Here is a 17,967-nt window from a genome sequence, read left to right as displayed (position 1 = left end):
TGCTCGTGGCTGTTTGCCATCTCACGCGGTAGGTAACGCACCTGACATAGGCTTGCTGTTGTGGGATCTTGGTTGCTGTGGATTCCCACAGTCTGATTCATGTCAGTCGACCTCCAGGTGCAATGGTTAGTCCGGACGGATCAGGCAGGCAGATGCAGGCAGCGGCTCCCTGGGATGCAGGCTGCGCAGGTGCCGTACAGGGGGTGGCTCTTCCTCCCCATACCGACCCCAGTGTGCCGGTGCTGGTGCCGCGGTGAGTCACCTCCCACCATGTACCGCAACCCCAAATGGTACTTTGAGCGTGCCAGCTGCCGAGTGACATCCCGGGGCAGTCCCGCACAGGCTGGCAGGCGGGCAGGGAAGTGCCTTAACCCTTCAGGACTGGAGGAAAAAGCACTGGGAAAAGCCCCATATCCCATGCTCGAGCAGAACCGCATAGAGGTGGGTGACATCCATTATTTACACGGACAGGAGCTGAAGTTTTCCATGTTTGGTAAAAAGTGAATCTGTATTTGAATTACGCAACGAAGAGTCTCTCTGAGCACTTTCAAGACCCAAAGCATAGCAAAAAGAGCCAGCTTTCTGTAAGCAGCCCCCAACAGATTTATGGGTGTTTGCATACATTTCTCATCTGTATAGCCCAGCGCAGTCTCTAGGGCAGTTAAAAACCACTCTTCTAATCCTGCGCACTGGCCAGAAATACATATGGAAACGGCATGAATGTACATGAAGCTCTAGTGAAAAGTGCATTTGTGCAGCTGGGGAGCCCTTGGCAGGGCAGGTGCCAGCTCGGTTCCCCCGATATAACCTGTGAGAGGGGACTCAGGGAGAGTCATGACAGGGAAACCCAAAGGAGGAGCAGCTCCGAAAAACCAAAGCCAGGACAGAGATGCTGTTCGGCTGAAGCAGCCAACAAAACAGACTTTGCTGTTTTTCTTCACAGCACCAGCTCACTGGGACCTGAGTTGTCCCCACCTAACTGTAGATATTTCACTGAGATGCTTAAATGGGGAGCATGGACACAAACTTACCTGCCTTCAGCTGCTGCGACAGAGCAGTAAGGTCTGAATTGTCCCTTGAAGTGCTGCTTTGTCTCCATCATTCAGGGAAGAGCCCAAGGCCCTGTAACTGTTAACAGTATTGCCTCTGTTAGATAGCAATGTCTGTGTAACATCCTGGTATTAGATTTAGATTAGATTATTAGATTTAGAAATACCAATATTTTCACGTTGGATAATTATTTATAAACCAAAGGATCACTCACCTATCTGCCTGGCATGGATTACACTGGTCTGTTTTTTTTCCATAAATTCAGGTTTATATGAATGTGAGTCTGATTATTAATTGATGATAAAGAATTCTTTATCCAGGGTTAGACTAAAAGAAGTGCAATGGGGATGCTGCATGATTGGGAAGCATTTCACGAGCCTGAATGCCTTTTTTCATCCAGCGTGATTTATTGTGCAACGTATGGTTGAAGGAGAGGGGAGGTGGAGCTGCTGGAATTTGTGCTCTGTGAGCCTGGCCAAACTCCATCCCTCGGTTCTCTGACAGGGAGGGCTGTTCTGCTTGCGAGACTAGGACCGGCATAGTTGAGATATGGCCCTCAGCCCAAATTTAAAGACAGTTATACTTGTTGGGCAAGTGCTACCAAAACTGTCAAATCTCCAGGGAGACCTTCATCTGGATCAGTACCAAGAAATCTCTCCTTTCTGGGGTTTTTGCTTTCCTTTGGGGTTTTTTTTTTGCCATCAGTATTCCAGGAAGACACTTCCCGACAAGCAGATTTACAGAAACAACATATTTGAAGCAAATACTACCACATGCAGCTCAAAGACAGGACAAAGATGGCAAGCTCATCAGATTAGTTGCCTACCATAAATTTCCTCCTGGTTCTCTATGTCACTGACTTCATCTTACCTGTCTTTTGATCTCAACTCATTGCTTCTTTCTCCCTTTCTCCAATCTTGCTTGCTTGCTGCGACACTTGGGGTGTCCCCGTCTCCTCCCTCTGTGCAAGCTTGCTGGCAGCTTCAAGGTCTGCTCGTTTTGCGTCTCCACTAGGATCTGTGATGACAGTGACATACACCAACCGCGTGGCTGACGCCCGCCTAGGCACCTTCTCACAGCTCCTGCTCCAATGGAAAGGAAGTATCTACAAACTTCTCTACTCCGAGTTCCTTATTTTCATCTCTCTCTACTTCACCATCAGTCTTGTCTACAGGTAAGCACCCTTACACCCCAACACTAACACAGCCGCATCCTTACACCCCGACACTAACACAGCCCCTCACTCTCAGCCTGTCCTGGAGCAGGGCAACTGAGCAACACAGGATCGGGACAGTGATCCTGGTGAGCTGGCCAGCCACGCACCAGCCCCTGTTCACAGGAGGAAAGGAAAGGTCCTTCCTCACTGCTCCAACATAGCTTAGCAGCTGACAAATCTCCTTTTTCTGTCCTGGGAAGTAACACAATTTCTCTTCCCTGGGATGAAAAGCTGCATTTGATGACTACCTACAGAAGAATAGTGTGTAGATCAGTGGAGGTCAAGGCTGAACTAGTACTGGAGATGTCCCACAGCGGGGAGCTGTAGGAGAGAGTTTCCCTTGTTACACAACAGGCGATGCCTTGGGTACATTTTTGAGAGCAGACATCAGCTCTGGGACCACAGAACTTTGATAAGGCAACTGTACTCTGTGGCTGGTCTGGTTTTGGTGAGGAAAGACGGGGAGTTCCCCTAGCTGGTTCAATCGGAGATGCAGCACAAAGATAGGAAAGCAGCTCTAAGAAAGAGGCAGGAACTCACAGAAGAGCAGAGCTTGGGCTGACATTTTGCAGGATATTAAGTGAACTGTGGTGCACATCCAAGCTCTGTGGCAAACCTTGATACCACACAGCGCTCTCCCGAGTGAGAAAAATAGGGGTGGGCCCTGACATCAGACTGCATCGCTTACCGCACGCTCTCCGTCAGTGACCACCTCTGGCTCCTCTGGATGGGTCAGCAGGGTATTTTGGGGGGGTGGGCTGATGTCCCAGCCTCACGACGGCTGTTCACTCACATCATCCCCAGACTCACAGCGTGGCAGTATCGTGACTACCCATCCTTAGCTTCCCTTGCCAGGCTCCTACCCCAGCAGGCCCAACGACGCACAGACTCTTCTTTGAGACTGATGCCTCTGTTTCTCCCTTTTAGGCTGATCCTGAGTGAGAGCCAAAGGCTGATGTTTGAGAAGCTGGCGCTCTACTGCAACAGCTATGCTGAGCTAATCCCCGTGTCCTTTGTGCTGGGTAAGGAGCTCTGTCTGGGAACACACAGGGAGGGGAAAGGGACAGCATTTCTTCTCCCTGGTTTGATATAGCTCTGCACGCAGGCAAGATTCGCTGAGCAGATCCCTCCCTCTGCCTTTGTATAACTCCTCAAGCAGAATACATCATTCCACGTTGCAGCTGTGAAGTATGCCCCCAGCACACAGCTTGCACTGGCCAGATGTACCAGCGCGTTCTGGGTTCTGCCAGGAAGGCAGGCACCAAATAAACTGGGAAACCCAGGCTCTAACTTTAGCACAGAGATCTGAATTGCCCTCCAGGCATGCTTGCACCCATCCCCGTATGAACAGTACCAGCCTTCCTACACGCGAGCATTTACATCTCCTGCTCCTTTAGGACTGCTAATTTGCTCAGCTCACCTCTAGGTTTCTACGTGGCTCTGGTGGTGTCCCGCTGGTGGGCTCAGTACGAGAGCATCCCATGGCCTGACCGCATCATGAACTTGGTCTCCTGCAACGTGGATGGGGAGGACGAGTACGGGCGGCTCCTGCGTCGCACCCTCATGCGCTACAGCAACCTGTGCAGCGTGCTGATCTTGCGCTCGGTCAGCACTGCTGTCTACAAGCGCTTCCCCAGCATGGAACATGTCGTGAGGGCAGGTCAGTACTGGTACTGCCTTCTGCACAGCTCTGGCACCAAGCAGACAGCAGCACCTTGCTGCTGGTTTTGGGGCAAAGAGCCCTGGAAACGGCCACATGACCTCCAGACTGGAGATGGGATAGTGCTGCAACGCGCTCAGCTGATGTCTGCAGCGGGTGCTAAGCATCTGCTCGTGCCCTAGCTCTGCTCTGCTGAAATAATCAAGTGTTTATGTCTTCCTGTTGCACAGCATGCGTGGTCCTGCTAGCCGCTGGAAGGCTTGTTTGAAAGATGAAGGGTCTTTGCCCAAATTTTTTATGTAAGGAGAGCGACGAGATCCAGTTTGTGAATGCAGATATGCTGCAGGTCACAGGGCTGATCGGATTAGGGTAACTGTGGTGCAGCGACTTCACTGGGAGCTGCTCGCCCTGTGCTGAAAGCACGCACGGGAAGAGAAGAGCTCTCTGCAGTAAACGACCCTGTGCACAGATCTACAGCAGAGCATGGGAAGACCCCTGCCAAGCAGTATGTTTGTCCTCCCTCAGGGCAATGGTTTTCCCCTGAGCAGGTGGGAATTGGAGCCTCAGACTTCCAACCTTAACGCTGGGCTCCCTGAATCCTCTCTGAAGATGCTCCTCAAGGTACAACATTTCCCAGTCTGCCCAAAGGGAGATGTCTGCACCTGCCCTAGTCAACTGGGTTCCCTTTGCAATCCAGCGAGAGAAACTTCTAGCACACAAGCTATCCCATTCTCAAGAAATGCCTGGGTACACCGGGCAACTGCACCCTCAGCAGTACTTTATCTCCCTGCTGGCTGCGATCTGAGCAGATATGCTGCAGACATCCAAAGTGAACAGAGATAAAGCCTGCTCCTCACACTTCTATAACTCCATGTTTTAACAAGAAGACTTGCCCTCCTTCTCTGTGTCTTCCAAAGGCTGAGTGCCTGAGTCTTTCCTGTGATTTTTAAGGAGAGCTAAGGTGACCACCTGAGATTTAGATGTTTTCGTTTCAGACCAGATCAATTTTTCTGCCCTCTATGGCCACCCATCTCCTCTTTCCCACCTAGGCCTCATGACACCAGAAGAGCACAAGAAGTTTGAGAGCTTGAATTCCCCTCACAACAAGTTTTGGATCCCATGTGTGTGGTTCTCCAATCTGGCTGTGAAGGCAAGGAATGAGGGGAGGATCCGGGACAGCGTGCTGCTCCAAGGCATCCTGAATGTGAGTGACAGAGGCAATATCCAACAGTTTGAGATCCTCGTCCAGTCCTCTGGGTGGAAGTAAAGGGATTTCCAGAGGTCAGGCAAGGAATAGGAATGGTGAGGTAGGGCGGTGAACCAAGCCTGTCCCTGGGGATAGGATATTACATTCACTTTGATGGGAAATGCCTCCACTGCCACTCTCCAGCTTGTGACAGAACTGAGCTTTTCGTGGCCTGCTGACATGGTAGCAATGTCACGTACAGTAGAGGCGAGGGGAATGTGACATCTTTCTCAAATGTGGGACTGGGAGGAACCATGGGACTCACATCTAGGTGTGGTAATGGGAGACACCCATGCAGCAGATCCTTGATCAGCCTTCCTCCAGCCTTCACATGCTCCAGAGCAGCCAACTACAGGGACCAGTGGAGGTCTCTAGGATACAGATGGAAAGCTGCAAAGAAGCACAAGGAAACATGTATCTGGAAGAGACCAGGAGAGGTCAAAACCGTCCCCGACAACCAAGGTCCCTATAGAAAACTTCACTACTGAAAACTCTTAGATAGTTCTGGGAAGCAGGCCATGCTCCACAGCAAGACCTGGCAATGATCCCTGCCCAGCTGCAGAGAAAAAAGGTCCAGAGCAGCTCATCCTTCCTGGTATTCATGTGCAGAGAAAGTCACATTGTTTCTGTTGCCTGGAGTGAGATTCATCTGCCCAGAGCGCGAGATGTCCCTCCAGGCTGTTTATCTAGACTCGCTATATAGTCAGGAGAGAGAAATGGATGCTCCTGAGACATTTTTTGCCCGACCTGTTGGCTGCTCATTTCGTGGGGAGATAAACTCTGCTATGAAGTGAGGTAGGAAGGGATCTTGGGCTCAGATGGAGACACCCAGGCAGCAAGGAGTGAGACCAGGGCAAGCGTGAGACCCTGCTGGTGGTCTGCTGGGGTGAGGCTGGGCACCAAGGGAGTGGGAGTCCCAGCTGAGCCCCCGCTTCCAGAGGCAGTGTGAGAAGGAGGGAACGGGCTGGAGCAAGAAAGGGCAACGGGCCCAGAGAGGCTCAGCGTCCCCAGCAAGGAGATGCAAAGTTCTGCTGACAGCCCATTCCTTTTCCCCACTGCAGGAGCTCAACACCTTGCGCAGCCAGTGCGGGCGCCTCTATGGGTACGACTGGATCAGCATCCCCCTGGTCTACACTCAGGTGAGAAGGGATCCCCCACACCTACTGCTCCACTGCCTGCCTGCGCTGCCCCGTGCTACCAGGGGCACCCTGATTTACGCCCATACCTCACCCACACATAGACCGTGCTGATGCGAGATACGCTCGGACCCCTCATCCCCCCCTACACACGTCGGCTCGCTCACATACGTAGCTCAGCAGCGCACACCCAGCCCAGCCCGGCTTCCATAACTCAGACACCGCCACCTCTACAGAAACGCACAGTGCCCAGGGATAACTAACCACGACGTGGGCCACAGGGAACGCACGGATACACGCGGATCCGCTCCCTGCACTGCCTCGCAGGGAACACGTCCCTGAAGCAGTTTCTTCCTGCTCAGCAGAGCTGGGATCTGTCGGCCAGCAAAGCCGCGCCAGCAGGCAGGGCAGCTCTGACGGAGTCGTGCCACGTGCGCGAGGGCGAGCTGTGTCCCTGGACTCAGCTGTTTAATAGCTCTCTCGATGCAAACCCAGACCTTTCGGCACCAACTCGCTCCTTTGTCTCATACAATCCAGCTGCTCAGATAACACTAATGCGCTCCGCCGTGAAAGGGGAACTGCTTCCCTTCATGCAGCGCTGAAGGTTAACGGGGAACACGTTGGGAAACTATATTCCTGCACAGACTAGTCCTGCACACTAGGAGCAAAAGCAATATCATAGCTTATCTTTGCCCGCTCTGCAGTACACGACACGTTTTTTATAGGTGCCCATCCACAATGCAAAGTCTGTCGCTCCAGGCGCTCTCTATCCTGCCCATCATGAAACAGCCCTGCGCTGGTCACTGCAAGGAACTGCACGGCTAGCTCTGGAGTCTTGTGATGCCGGGTGTTTGTTTTGAACCCCCTTGCTTGTTGCGTCAAGAGACCATGCAAGCCTCAGCTGCTTTTAATTTGAAAAGGGGAAGTTTCCAACCCCGTGATTACAGAGAAAAGCACAAAGCTCATTGTAGCCTGAAATCTGGGCAAACAAGCAGGCAAATATAAAAAAGGCCCAGCGTGAGGACCGGGAAGGAAGGAGCTAGTTCAAAGCCGGCAGCACTGCCAGGGTTCCCCTCCCTGACTTGGAAGCAGCCTGCCAGCACGGACTGAGCCACGAGGGGCTCGAGACAGCTTTCAGGAAAGGCAAGGGCAAGAATGCAAAGAACTCACAGCATCCTTCTTGCAGAACACCAACCACGCAGCCACCTGTCAGTTGTTTAAGCTCTTTCCTTTCAGGATGCCATGTGCTTTCTTCTGCCACTATCTTTCTGTGACGCCTACATAGATGTCATTCCAGGGACAGCATGGAATGACATACAGTGGATGTAACAGCTAAAGGGCAAAGGGCATATTTAAAGCTTTCTGCAGTGGAAATGCATCTTCCTGCAAAAAGCAGAGGAGAAGCCCGTCATAACTGAATCCAAGGCTTAAAAGGCTACAGAGCCCGCAGCTCCGCAGCAGCTTGCCGCTCTCTGGAGTTGTGTGGGGTGGAACTGAGGAGAGATAGTGGGAAAGCAAGCTGGGAACTCAAGCTCCTCTTGGTGTGTCCCCTGGCCTCTTTCCCAGGTGGTGACCGTGGCCGTTTACAGCTTCTTCCTGGCCTGTCTGATCGGGCGGCAGTTCCTGGATCCAGAAAAAGCATATCCTGGCCATGAACTAGACCTCTTCGTGCCTGTGTTTACGTTTTTGCAGTTCTTCTTTTATGCTGGCTGGTTAAAGGTAAGTCCAAGAAAATAGGTCTGGAGCTGGAATCTGACCTAGCCAAGGGTTTTTCCCAGTGTGCGCTCACCAGGGATCCAGCCATGTTCTTTGGTCTATGGGCAAGACGCCAGGTGCTGGCAGACAAATGGGAAGCCAACAGGGGCTGAGGGCATTGCCAAGACCTTCTCAGTTTCTGACCGTCTCACCCTGGAGATCAGCTCCACCTCTCCTAAGCTTTGGTCCTGACTAGTTTGGGGAAAAAAAGAGGCAGTAGGCTGCACTTCACCTGCAGTTGCAGGAGGGCTATGTTAGCCAGGGGCAGTTATCTGTGTTTACCAACGTCTCCCAGCCACAGGCAAGCCTCCCTTTTTAACCCACCTCTTTTCAGGAGGAACAGCATTGCTCCAAATTCAAGGGACATCAGGCTTGACTCTGCCCCACAGGCCTTCTCCCTGCAGGGAAAGGGGCCGGTATGACCATGATGACCTTTCCTATGCGCTCTCTGCATGCAGGTAGCCGAGCAACTCATCAACCCTTTTGGGGAAGACGATGACGACTTTGAAACCAACTGGCTCATCGACAGGAACCTGCAGGTAAAGTGACGGCAGGATCCTCCAGATGAGCCTGACCTGCAGAGGAACACCGAGGCAGGACTGCACCTGAGGGTTTAGCAAGCCCCATCACTGCAGTCGCAAAGTTCTCCTGCAACACCTCTGCCGCCCACCTCCCACACCCGCAACGGGGCGGAGAAGCAGCCCGTTACCCTCACGCTTTCCTGAGGCGTCAGTGGCTGTGTGTTAAGAAGAGGCCCAGGATCTCCAGAGGGAGATGGCTGGGAGAGCAGGAGGAGAGCATAAGGCTTCCCATACATACGAGGGTGAAGGTGGCCAGCTCAGTGTTCCCCCTCAGCAGCCAAGGAGACATCCCAGGCTCCAGGAAGAACGAGGGGCAAGACCTGTGCCAGGAAGACCCCCACATGCCAGGCTTTGGGCGTATCTTTGTACACAGAGACCAACGGCAGGTTTAGCCCGTGCTCTGGCACACATAATGGATCCAGACTGTTCGTTTCATGCCCTTGCTGCCTCTGAATGACACATCCTCCCTAGCTTTTCCACCCTGTGTCTGGATCTAAAACTGCCTCCTCTGCTTTCTTCCATGCAATAACTCTCCACCTTCAGCCCTTCCAAACACTGAGCCCTTCTGTCCTAGTGAGCATATTGCCTTCCTGTCTCCTTCAGCATCGCTTTCCTTCCAATTAATCAAATCTCTCCATGTGAGAAACAGCCCAGGTGACAGGAGACCACCCAGCAAACCCAGCCACTTGCCTCGCTTCCGCGCTACGCTGCTTCCTCCTGCCCTGCACTCCTTTGTCCACCGATAACAGGTAACGCTGCTCACCCCATATGCCATTTTTGCCATCCCCTGCAGGTCTCCCTTATGGCAGTGGATGAGATGCATCAGGATTTACCCATTCTGGAGAAGGACCTATACTGGAACGAGCCTGATCCCCAGCCACCCTACACCGCAGCCACTGCTGAGTACAAGCGCCCATCGTTCCTTGGCTCAACTTTTGATATCAGGTGAGCGCAGCCACAGGGTGTCAGAACAGTCCACATTTACGCCTTGGACCAGGTCTTGTGCAGAGCGTTCTACTTAAGGAGTAAGAGCAAGCAGTAATATCGCTCTCCATAGTTTGTGAAATCTTGCTCTAAGATACTTTTAGGCTCATCCAAAGATGACAGCCAACATCCTCCACGGAAAAGGATGCCTCTGCCCTCTTGCCCCCTTCCCCTCTACTACGAGCATCCCTATTGTGGAGGGCCTAACCCAAATCTAATGGCAAAAAGAGAGAGGCTTGCCACTGGCAGCAGCACGCCCTGTGCTGCCAGCCTCTCCACCAGAAACCACCTTCTTTTGTGGCTGTGTAACAGCCCGTTTTGCCTTTCCCCAGCATGCAGAAAGAAGAGATGGAGTTCCAGCCCCTGGAGCAAATTAAGGAGAATGAGGAGGCAAACCACTCCACACCATTACTGGGACACCTGGGCCGCCTCCTCGGCGTCCAGTCACCAAGCTTCTCCAGGTCCTCTTCCCGGATGAACCTGCTGCGCAGGCGAGGAGAACCCACATCCCCCTTCTCCCATTATACGTACCAAGACGTGGGCAAGTCTGGAAGCCCTTGCAGCATCAATCAGCCAAGGGGAGACTCCAGCTCCCAGGAGCAGTGGGACAGCGAAGATGGAAAACTAAGGGAGTTCGATGCCTTCATGTCAACCCCATTTTACGAGAGACCTGGTTTCTACAGTGCTCCACAGACACCGATCAGCTCTATCCCCATGATTTTCCCTTCCAGACGCCAAGGCCGCAAGAAGCCTCCTGCACTCTCCAGCATCGCCGCGTGGTCAACTTCTCTTAGGGATGTTATCGTCAGCTCCTCACCTTCCAGAGTCAGCGATACGTGTAAGAGCCAGAGCTCCCTTGGCTCAGGTGCAAAGGAAACATTTATTTGGCCAACAGATCGGAGCAAAGGTCCTGATGCACTGGTTGTAACAGCAGAAGAGAAGGGCAACTCTAACAGTAAAAGCAGAGAAGCTGCCACCACAGGAAGCCCAGGAGCTCAGTCCACAGCACCAGAGAGCCCTAAATTCCCCTTCTTGGCAGAGTCCCCAGACCACGAGAAGCAGGGTAGCTTCAAGAGTCTGAAGAGTTTGAAAGGCTCGTGCCCACCCTGGCTAACCCTGGAGAACACAGCATCAGCCACCCCCAACTCTGAGCACTCCAGCGCCTTTCACACCCCCAGTAACAAAACCCCCGGAGGCAGTGCCTCCCTCTGCTTCTCCTTCACTCCTGTAACATCTCCAGTGCTGGAGAGATCCCACATGGGGAACACGGGCCCTGATGCTCACAGCCTCAGTTTAGAAGATACAGTTGGCGCTCCAGACCAGCATTCAGCAGAGGTTTCCAGGACCACGAGAGATACTGGCAATGGAAGCACCAGTACTCCCCCTACAAAAGAGCCAAGACAAGCAGAGAGTCCATCCCCCAATGACTCTGGCATCTCTCTTGCCGAAGGTGACTACGTGGGGCTGATGGAGGTGATCATGGAGACCAGTGAAAGCACATGTGAAGAGCAGATGGATCAGTACAGCTAGAGGAGACCAAGAGACACACAGTTCTGTTAAGATACCTGCCATATTAGTGATATTGCAGTATCTTCACACCTGGCCACACTGGCGCTCACCCAAACAGAAGGGTAGTGCAGCCAAAGCACCTACTGCTGGAACATGCAGCTAGAGCCCAGCCTAGGCTGAAGTGACACACCGCTACTGGCCTCAGGTACAGTAACAGGCACAACTTCAGTGTTGCAGTAACAAAACAAACAAAAAACCCTCGACATTTGCAGCAAAAGGACAAACAAGACTGAGCGTTAGGTATTGCAGATACCTAACAGCAGAGCAATGGCTCAGCCTGAAGCACCTGGAGCACAGGTGTAGCCCAAAACAGAAGAGGAATACAGTTACTAAGGATACCTTCCCCCTCCTCATCACGGCAAGAATTGGAACTTGAGCTTTTCATTAACATTCGTCACAAGACCCATTACAAGTCCCAGGCAGGACTGACTTGCACTACTGATAGGTTACTCCAGGGAAAGTAAGGGATTGAAGCAAGTCACATCATTTGTGATGCAGACCCATAGTGCTCCACAAAGTCACATCTAGCTGGTGCTTTCCAGTACAGGAAAAGTAATGGAATAAGGCAGGGGAAGTGTCCACTAAAACGGGCGGCTGCAGTCAATTTGCCCAGCACATCGCTTCCTTTTGAAGTTCAACATCACATCTGCCACTGATTTGACAGTGCTCAGAAAACTAGTCATCTGGATGGTAGCAGGCACCATACAGCTATGAGTTTTTACTGTCTTCCCTAAGAAAATAAAAACAAGGCTGAAGTCCAGGATCATCCATTTCGTTTCCTCATTTTAGTTTCCGTGCAACAACAGGAATTTGGAGAAACCACAGAAGTTTTCCTACTTCTTCTGTCTTCAGAAACAGCTGCAAATCTCCCCTATCACAGGGGGCACATGACAAATTTAGTCTACCTCCCACATCCTCTCCAGTGCCTTCACAGCAGCTGCCTACCCTCTCTGCCTTCCAAGTACAGCTGCTAGACCAGGGCAGCTGCCACCACCGTCCCCGACAACTCCTGATAACAGTGTCATTGAGGCACTGCTGCTTCAGTCCAGCTCATTACAGAACGCAGCTCTTAAGTCTCGATTCACAGTACATTTTCTCCATCCGCAAGCGTAGTGCCACTTGTTAGACAGGCATGATGCCTAGTGAGGCACTACCCCCCCCTTCAGCAGCCTCATCTGAACCCACAGGGACCAATTCAGGAAGCCCAGATACTCAAAAGCCTTCCCTTCCTTTCCTTGTGCATTCATTACAGCAACAGCTTTGGTGGCAAAGGCATTTAAAACACAACTTCAGGCACTGAACAATTCCTGCAGTGGATCCTGCTGGATTGGAAAAAAAGTCATTTTTATAAAAGCACTAAGTAAAATCTGATCCCTCTAACATATTCCTTCATCCATGCCCAACTTAAGACAGCTGGCACAACAGAGACTACAGAGCACAATCCTGCGAGTACAGGCCTCTCGCTCCCGAGAGAAACAGAAAAAGCCAACTTGAACCAAGTCACTTTATTGGATGGAGGGCAATACACAAAACACAGGAGAAAAGAGGGGTGATATTTGGTACAGAGTATGAGAACTGTTTATCTAAATAGCTGAAGATGCATGCATGGCTGGACAGTAAAGTAGGAGTCCCACTGAAACCCACAGGGTGGCTCTTGGCAAGACTTCAGCTCTCATTGTCACTGTCCCCTAGGGTGTGCTTGTCAAAGAGGTACTCTGCCATGCCATATTTTGGTGCCCCCATCTTCCGCAGGTTGGTCACATGGTCACCCAGCTCTTTGATGGATTTCACCTGTTCATCCAGGTAGTGAGTCTCAATGAAGTCACACAACTGAAAGGGAGACAAAAGAGTTTAAATGTAGGCCTGCACACACCTTACCCTGCTGAAGCAGCACCTGAAATTCTACCAGTCCTCTCTAGGGAAAGCAGAAGATGCAGAACAACAATTTTAAAGCTGCAGAAGATACCTGAGAGGAAGAAGCCTTTAGTTTTGCCTCAGCAATGCCAGAGCAAGATCAAAGTGAGGCAGACTTATCCAGGCACACTTGCTCCAGAACTGCAGTACCATGTCTCCCTCACTACAAGAAGCAACAGGCAAGTTTCGGAACGTGTTTAGAAGCTCTCACTGCACAGCACTTGAATTCATGACCATGAGGATTTATACCTGTAGAATGGTCCAGCTATGTTATTTTCTTTAAAAAAAAAAAAAAATCCCTCTGACTTATGCAGGACACTCCCAAGAGTACTTTGATTCAGACACATGCTAACCTCTTCCTGATACTAAGAAGCCTCAATCCAGCCTTGCCAATAAATTCCATCTGTGAAGAAACCCGTTTTTTCAAGCACTGTGTTCAAGTGCCATGGCTTTTAACATTCAGAAGTGACTCCAAAAGTTTATGACAAAAAAGCCTTACAGGCATCCATTGGTGTAACATAAGAACACATCCCCCACAGAAACAAGCCTTCTCCATAGAGCTTAATAAATTTCTTCTCTTCAAAATGCTGTTCAGGAGTGCTCTCTGTTCCGAAGAGCAACAGAAGGGTTTGAACAAAGCAAGGCACCCACAGTTGGGTAAGGCAGGCCTCAGCCATCCTAACATGCTGCAACTGGTCCTCCTGTAAAGAGATGGCAATAACCCTGCCAAACAGCTAAGGTACAGGCTGACGCCTGGGCCCTTCCCCTTGGAAGGGCCGCACCACTGGTTCACACCCTTTTTTCACCTTTAGTAATGTCAGGGACACACAACTCACCCCCAAAGCCACACAATTAGACACATACAAGCCCCCTCACTGCACAGCCATATGCTCAGCTTCAGCGTCTACTTACATGTGGGTCATTCTTTTCAGTTGCCAATTTGTGCAGTTCCAACAGTGACTGGTTCACGTTCTTCTCCAGGTGCAGGGCACACTCCATTGCAGTCAGTCCATTCTCCCAGTCATCACGATCTGGCTTCTAGAAGGGGAAAACACACAACCACATTTTCTGTAAGTACCCACAAACCATTAGGGAGCAAAGTCTTTTTAGATCAGTCACAAAGCCTGTTTAGACCAAGTTCAGGCACTTCAGTATCTTCAAAAATTTGGCAGACACAGAGCACACACTCCAAACAGAACCTGAACGCATGCTCCACATCCCAGACCTCTCCCCATCCCCTAGGTTCTCCTCATGTTATGTTCGCTGAGCTCTTGTGGGCAGGACGGCTAACGGAGCTACTGCCTTCCTCCTCCCATTATAACCTAATGGCTTAAACATCTGCCTACGTAAGCAGGTAACGGGCACAATCTCAGAAATGAAGCAGTTAAGATGCCAGTACACGCAAGTCTAGTCTTCAGCTTAGAACTGCCTAGTATAGTCTGGTGTTTACAAGTACTCAGACTTACTAGTAAGCAAGGGAATTCTTCTCAAGTGCCCATCACTTACTTTGTTTACTGTTTTCACCATGAAGAGTTGTCTTGCATTAAACTGGCCCTACAATGTTGCTTACTTTCTGCTGTTCCAAATAATCTAATTAAAGTGACTTCAAGAAAACAGCACTATGAAATCTTGCAGTGAGCCATAACAACCAACTGGAAACTTCTGATTTCCTATCCCCATGGCAAGCAAGTCAAGAGGCAAGAGGTCTCTACAAAACAGCATAGAGAACAGAGAAGGCTCTTGCCGTTAAAATTTTAGGTAGATGAACCAGTTGTGTTCTTATTACCCTCAGCCCACAGCAAACCACCCAGGGCTAGGCATCCTCATCTTACACAGGAAATATTTGTTATTAGTCAATCAGCACAAAGTATCACATTACCACGCATCTCTAGATTTTGGGCCGAGTGCTACGCATGGATCGCAGCAATGCGGTATGCTTATCTACTGTCAGCTGCTGGGAACGGACTCGCAGGGAAATCCCTCCCCTTCCAGCCTGGAGACAGACCACAAGTCTAGTTCTGCATTAGAGAGGACAGCCCATAGCTCCACTCCTCACCTTGATGTCCTGCAAGAAGATGCGTCCGCCCCTCTGATTCTGTAGCTTCATCAGTTTCTCAGCATGCTCACGTTCCTCATGGGACTGATGCAGGAAGTACTTGGCAAAGTTTTTCAGCGCCACATCATCCCGGTCAAAATAGTAGGACTGAAAAATAAGAATTCATATGCTCAAAACCCCAAGCCTCACTCCAGCAGCCGCACAAAGCCAAGTCCGTACTGTGACTTCAGTTATGCCTCCTATCAGCCCTACTTCAAGATTGCTGGAGTCCAAGCTAAGGCTGGCCGTAGCACTGACGACAGCAAGGCAGTGTGGCAAAACGCCTTCCTTAGTAGCAAATTAGGTTTTCCTGACTAGGATTAAATTTTAACCTGTATCCCTACCACGAACACCAGGGACACAAATAAATGGCATTTGTGGTTCAGTTCTGAAGATAAAAAACCCACATCCCACAAAGATACCTGTTCTTCTGAGCACCATTCAAATGCCTTAAACAAAGCAGACTCAAAAGCCTTTTGCAAGAAGGAGAAATCTTCCCTGCTCCCTTTGTATGCCAGAGTTTGTTTACAGTGATCACAGTCAAGGTTCTGACTTGCAATACCAGTTAAGGGTGGCCAAGAACTTCAAGTACTTCTGCAATAAAGCTCGCGTGCTTCCTTAGGATTATCAGGGATTAAACTAAGAAGTACACTTTCTACTTTTGAAAAAAAAAAAAAAAAAAAAGTAGCTCGTATCACATTTAAAAGACAAAAGATAAATTGACATTCAACAGCAAATACAAAATCGTCTTTTTTGAAAGCCAAAAAAACTGCAACAGCAGTTAGAAGCCATCACACAGCTTGTTTGTTCTTTGGTCAGAGCCATTAGGCAGGATTCAATGGCAAGCTTTGTATCAAGTGCCAGTTATTTACCAGACAAACTACTACAGAATTCTCCGCTCTTCAACCAGCAGCTTGGAGGTTCAAGGCGAGACACCGGTCCTCGTGTACCACTATCATCCACCAACATAATTACATTTAGCTTGTAACTGAGGTTCAGACCTTGATAGTAACACAAAAGCAAGCTGTGAAGTTCTACACCCACATGCCGCAACATACTACAGCGTCACCAGAAAGTCTCAAGTTGCCTGGAAGTCTCAAGCACCAAGACTGCTGCACAGAGGTCAGAGCTGCTGTTTGGACCAAAGTTACTCATCTCATCCATGGCTAAAACGGGAGTCTCATGCCAAGCGAGACGTGTAAGCACAGCGCCAAGGAAACCACCGATTCCTACCAACTCACTTCAAAAAACTGAGCGAAAAACCTTGCGTCAGAGACAAGAACGCCTGCGGGAAAGGTGCCAATCGCTTCGTTAGTCAACTCCCGCTATCCAGCCCAGCCCCAAGGGCAGAGCCGCTTGGAAGCTGCTGAGCTGTGCTGATAAGGAGTCCCCCAAGGGCAACAACCGGAGAGCGGTTAACGTGTAACTCAAGTTCGCCACCGAGATAAAGGTCTCACCTACAGAAAACAAGCGGCCGCCCCACCCCCCGGGGAAGGCCGAGACCGGCCCGGAGGCGGGGGAGGAGGAGCGCGGCTGCGCCCGCAGGCGCCGCCCGGGAGCCCCCTCCCCGCAGGGCGCTGTGGCAGCTCGGCCCGGGGAGCCGGGGCTGCTCCCTCCGGCACAGCGGGGAGCGCAGGCGGGACAGCCAGCCCCACGGCCCCGGCTGCGCCGCCGTCCCTTGCAAGGGCCTTCCCTCATCCCCCCCCACGGCCCGCCTCCCCTCCTCAGGCAGGAGGTGCGGCACCTCTCCCGCCGCCCCGGCAGCGGCCAAGCACAGGGCGGGCCCGGATCCCTCTCAGGGGAGAGGCCGAGCCGGCTGGGCCCGCCTCCCCCCGCCCCAACACCGGCCTCCCCGGCTAGGCCCGAAGCGCTCCCCCTTCCCCACCGGCAGGCCCCACGCCTCTCCTCCCTTTATCCCCGCGTACAGGCCCCATCCCGCCCGCGGGCCGCTCACCATGCTGAGGTACACGTAGGAGGCGTAGAGCTCCAGGTTGATCTGGCGATTGATGGCGGCTTCGCAGTCCTGGTGGTAGTTCTGGCGAACCTGGGACAGGGGCGCTGCCATGGCGATGCCTTAAGGGGTGAGTCGGTGGGTACGGCTGCGGGGTGGTGGTGGTGGAGGCGGCGGGCCCGAGCGCGGCCGGTTCCGTCCAAGCACTGTTGACGCAGGAACCCGCTCCGCTCCGCCTCGCCGACGCGCTCTAACCGGCGCTAGCGCCGCCCTGCGCCTTTTATACCGCCGCAGCGTCACCGCCCCGCCCACAAAGGGGCGGGGCCTACCACCGCCCTTCTGCTAGCCCAGCGTGACTCAGCACCTCCCCGGCCCCGCCCCCCGAGGGGCGGGGCCTCCTCCCCACAGGCGGCGGCCTCCAGCATGGCGGCGGCCGGGGCTTCTCCCTCCTCAGCGCCATCCTCCCCAAAACCGTCAACCCCGCCGCGTCCCGGTGTAGCCGACCCCCGTCTCAGCCTAAACCGGGAGGCAGGGGGTGTCTCTCTGCCGGAGCGCGGGGCTCCGGGCCCCGCAGGGAGGGAGCAGGCCGTGGGCAAAGGCCCAGCAAGCTCTGAGGCAAACACATTTGGTCACCAACAAAAAACAGCGTAGAGCTTTTCAACCTTAATAGTAAACGTTTGAGCTGCTTAATTAATGCAGCGGTGGGAAGGAAGAAATTCATGGCATGGTGGATGAGGTTTTTTTCTCCTTTCGCTTACTGTGAAAGTGGTAATGGGGACTGGAAACCAGTATAAAAGCTGGGCTGGGGGT

General features: G+C 51.9%; 3 protein-coding genes across 5 annotated transcripts in view; 1 reads left to right on the top strand and 2 right to left on the bottom strand.

The window, feature by feature from the left end:
- RAB3IL1 (RAB3A interacting protein like 1) overlaps positions 1 to 2,061 on the bottom strand; it is a 39,109-nt gene extending 37,048 nt beyond the window's left edge. The window contains exons 1-3 of one of the 3 annotated variants that reach the window (XM_087742131.1): positions 1,921 to 1,962; positions 1,032 to 1,128; positions 42 to 506 (exon numbers count right to left, since the gene is read on the bottom strand). Coding sequence is in view for 1 of the 3 variants with exons in the window: in XM_087742161.1 (XP_087598287.1) it covers positions 1,032 to 1,102 (71 nt within the window). In the remaining 2 variants the exon portion in view is untranslated. Of the gene's footprint in view, positions 1 to 41; positions 507 to 1,031; positions 1,129 to 1,920 lie in introns of those variants that run through there. The other 2 variants (XM_087742161.1, XM_087742198.1) reach the window with 2 other exon arrangements.
- On the top strand, positions 2,062 to 12,858 carry LOC104009482 (bestrophin-1). Its single transcript, XM_009461487.2, has 9 exons — positions 2,062 to 2,224; positions 3,194 to 3,288; positions 3,693 to 3,926; positions 4,976 to 5,130; positions 6,234 to 6,311; positions 7,875 to 8,027; positions 8,522 to 8,602; positions 9,438 to 9,589; positions 9,961 to 12,858. Exons 1-9 carry the CDS (start codon positions 2,073 to 2,075, stop codon positions 11,156 to 11,158), a joined length of 2,298 nt encoding a protein of 765 aa, XP_009459762.1. The 5' UTR covers positions 2,062 to 2,072; the 3' UTR covers positions 11,159 to 12,858.
- Positions 12,688 to 17,417, bottom strand: FTH1 (ferritin heavy chain 1). Its single transcript, XM_087742259.1, has 4 exons — positions 17,161 to 17,417; positions 15,168 to 15,314; positions 14,024 to 14,149; positions 12,688 to 13,027 (listed from the first exon to the last, which is right to left on the bottom strand). The coding sequence occupies exons 1-4, from the start codon at positions 17,269 to 17,271 to the stop codon at positions 12,863 to 12,865; spliced, it is 549 nt and encodes a 182-aa protein (XP_087598385.1). The 5' UTR covers positions 17,272 to 17,417; the 3' UTR covers positions 12,688 to 12,862.
- Positions 17,418 to 17,967: the final 550 nt, after the last annotated feature.

The sequence above is a fragment of the Nipponia nippon genome, unplaced genomic scaffold (assembly GCF_047370975.1).
Source record: "Nipponia nippon isolate SJK-2023a ecotype South Korea unplaced genomic scaffold, ASM4737097v1 scaffold_10, whole genome shotgun sequence".
In the NCBI taxonomy this organism is placed as follows: domain Eukaryota; kingdom Metazoa; phylum Chordata; class Aves; order Pelecaniformes; family Threskiornithidae; genus Nipponia; species Nipponia nippon.
This window is presented reverse-complemented; position numbering and strand designations above follow the sequence as displayed.

Coding starts and splice junctions, on each gene's coding strand:
- LOC104009482 (XM_009461487.2), top strand. CDS start 2,073: ATGACAGTGACATACACCAACCGCGTGGCTGACGCCCGCCTAGGCACC. Junction 5,131..6,233: donor TGCTCCAAGGCATCCTGAAT/GTGAGTGACAGA, acceptor TCCCCACTGCAG/GAGCTCAACACCTTGCGCAG. Junction 8,603..9,437: donor TCATCGACAGGAACCTGCAG/GTAAAGTGACGG, acceptor CATCCCCTGCAG/GTCTCCCTTATGGCAGTGGA.
- FTH1 (XM_087742259.1), bottom strand. CDS start 17,271: ATGGCAGCGCCCCTGTCCCAGGTTCGCCAGAACTACCACCAGGACTGC. Junction 14,150..15,167: donor TCTTCTTGCAGGACATCAAG/GTGAGGAGTGGA, acceptor TTCCCCTTCTAG/AAGCCAGATCGTGATGACTG. Junction 13,028..14,023: donor CTGAAAAGAATGACCCACAT/GTAAGTAGACGC, acceptor TCTCCCTTTCAG/TTGTGTGACTTCATTGAGAC.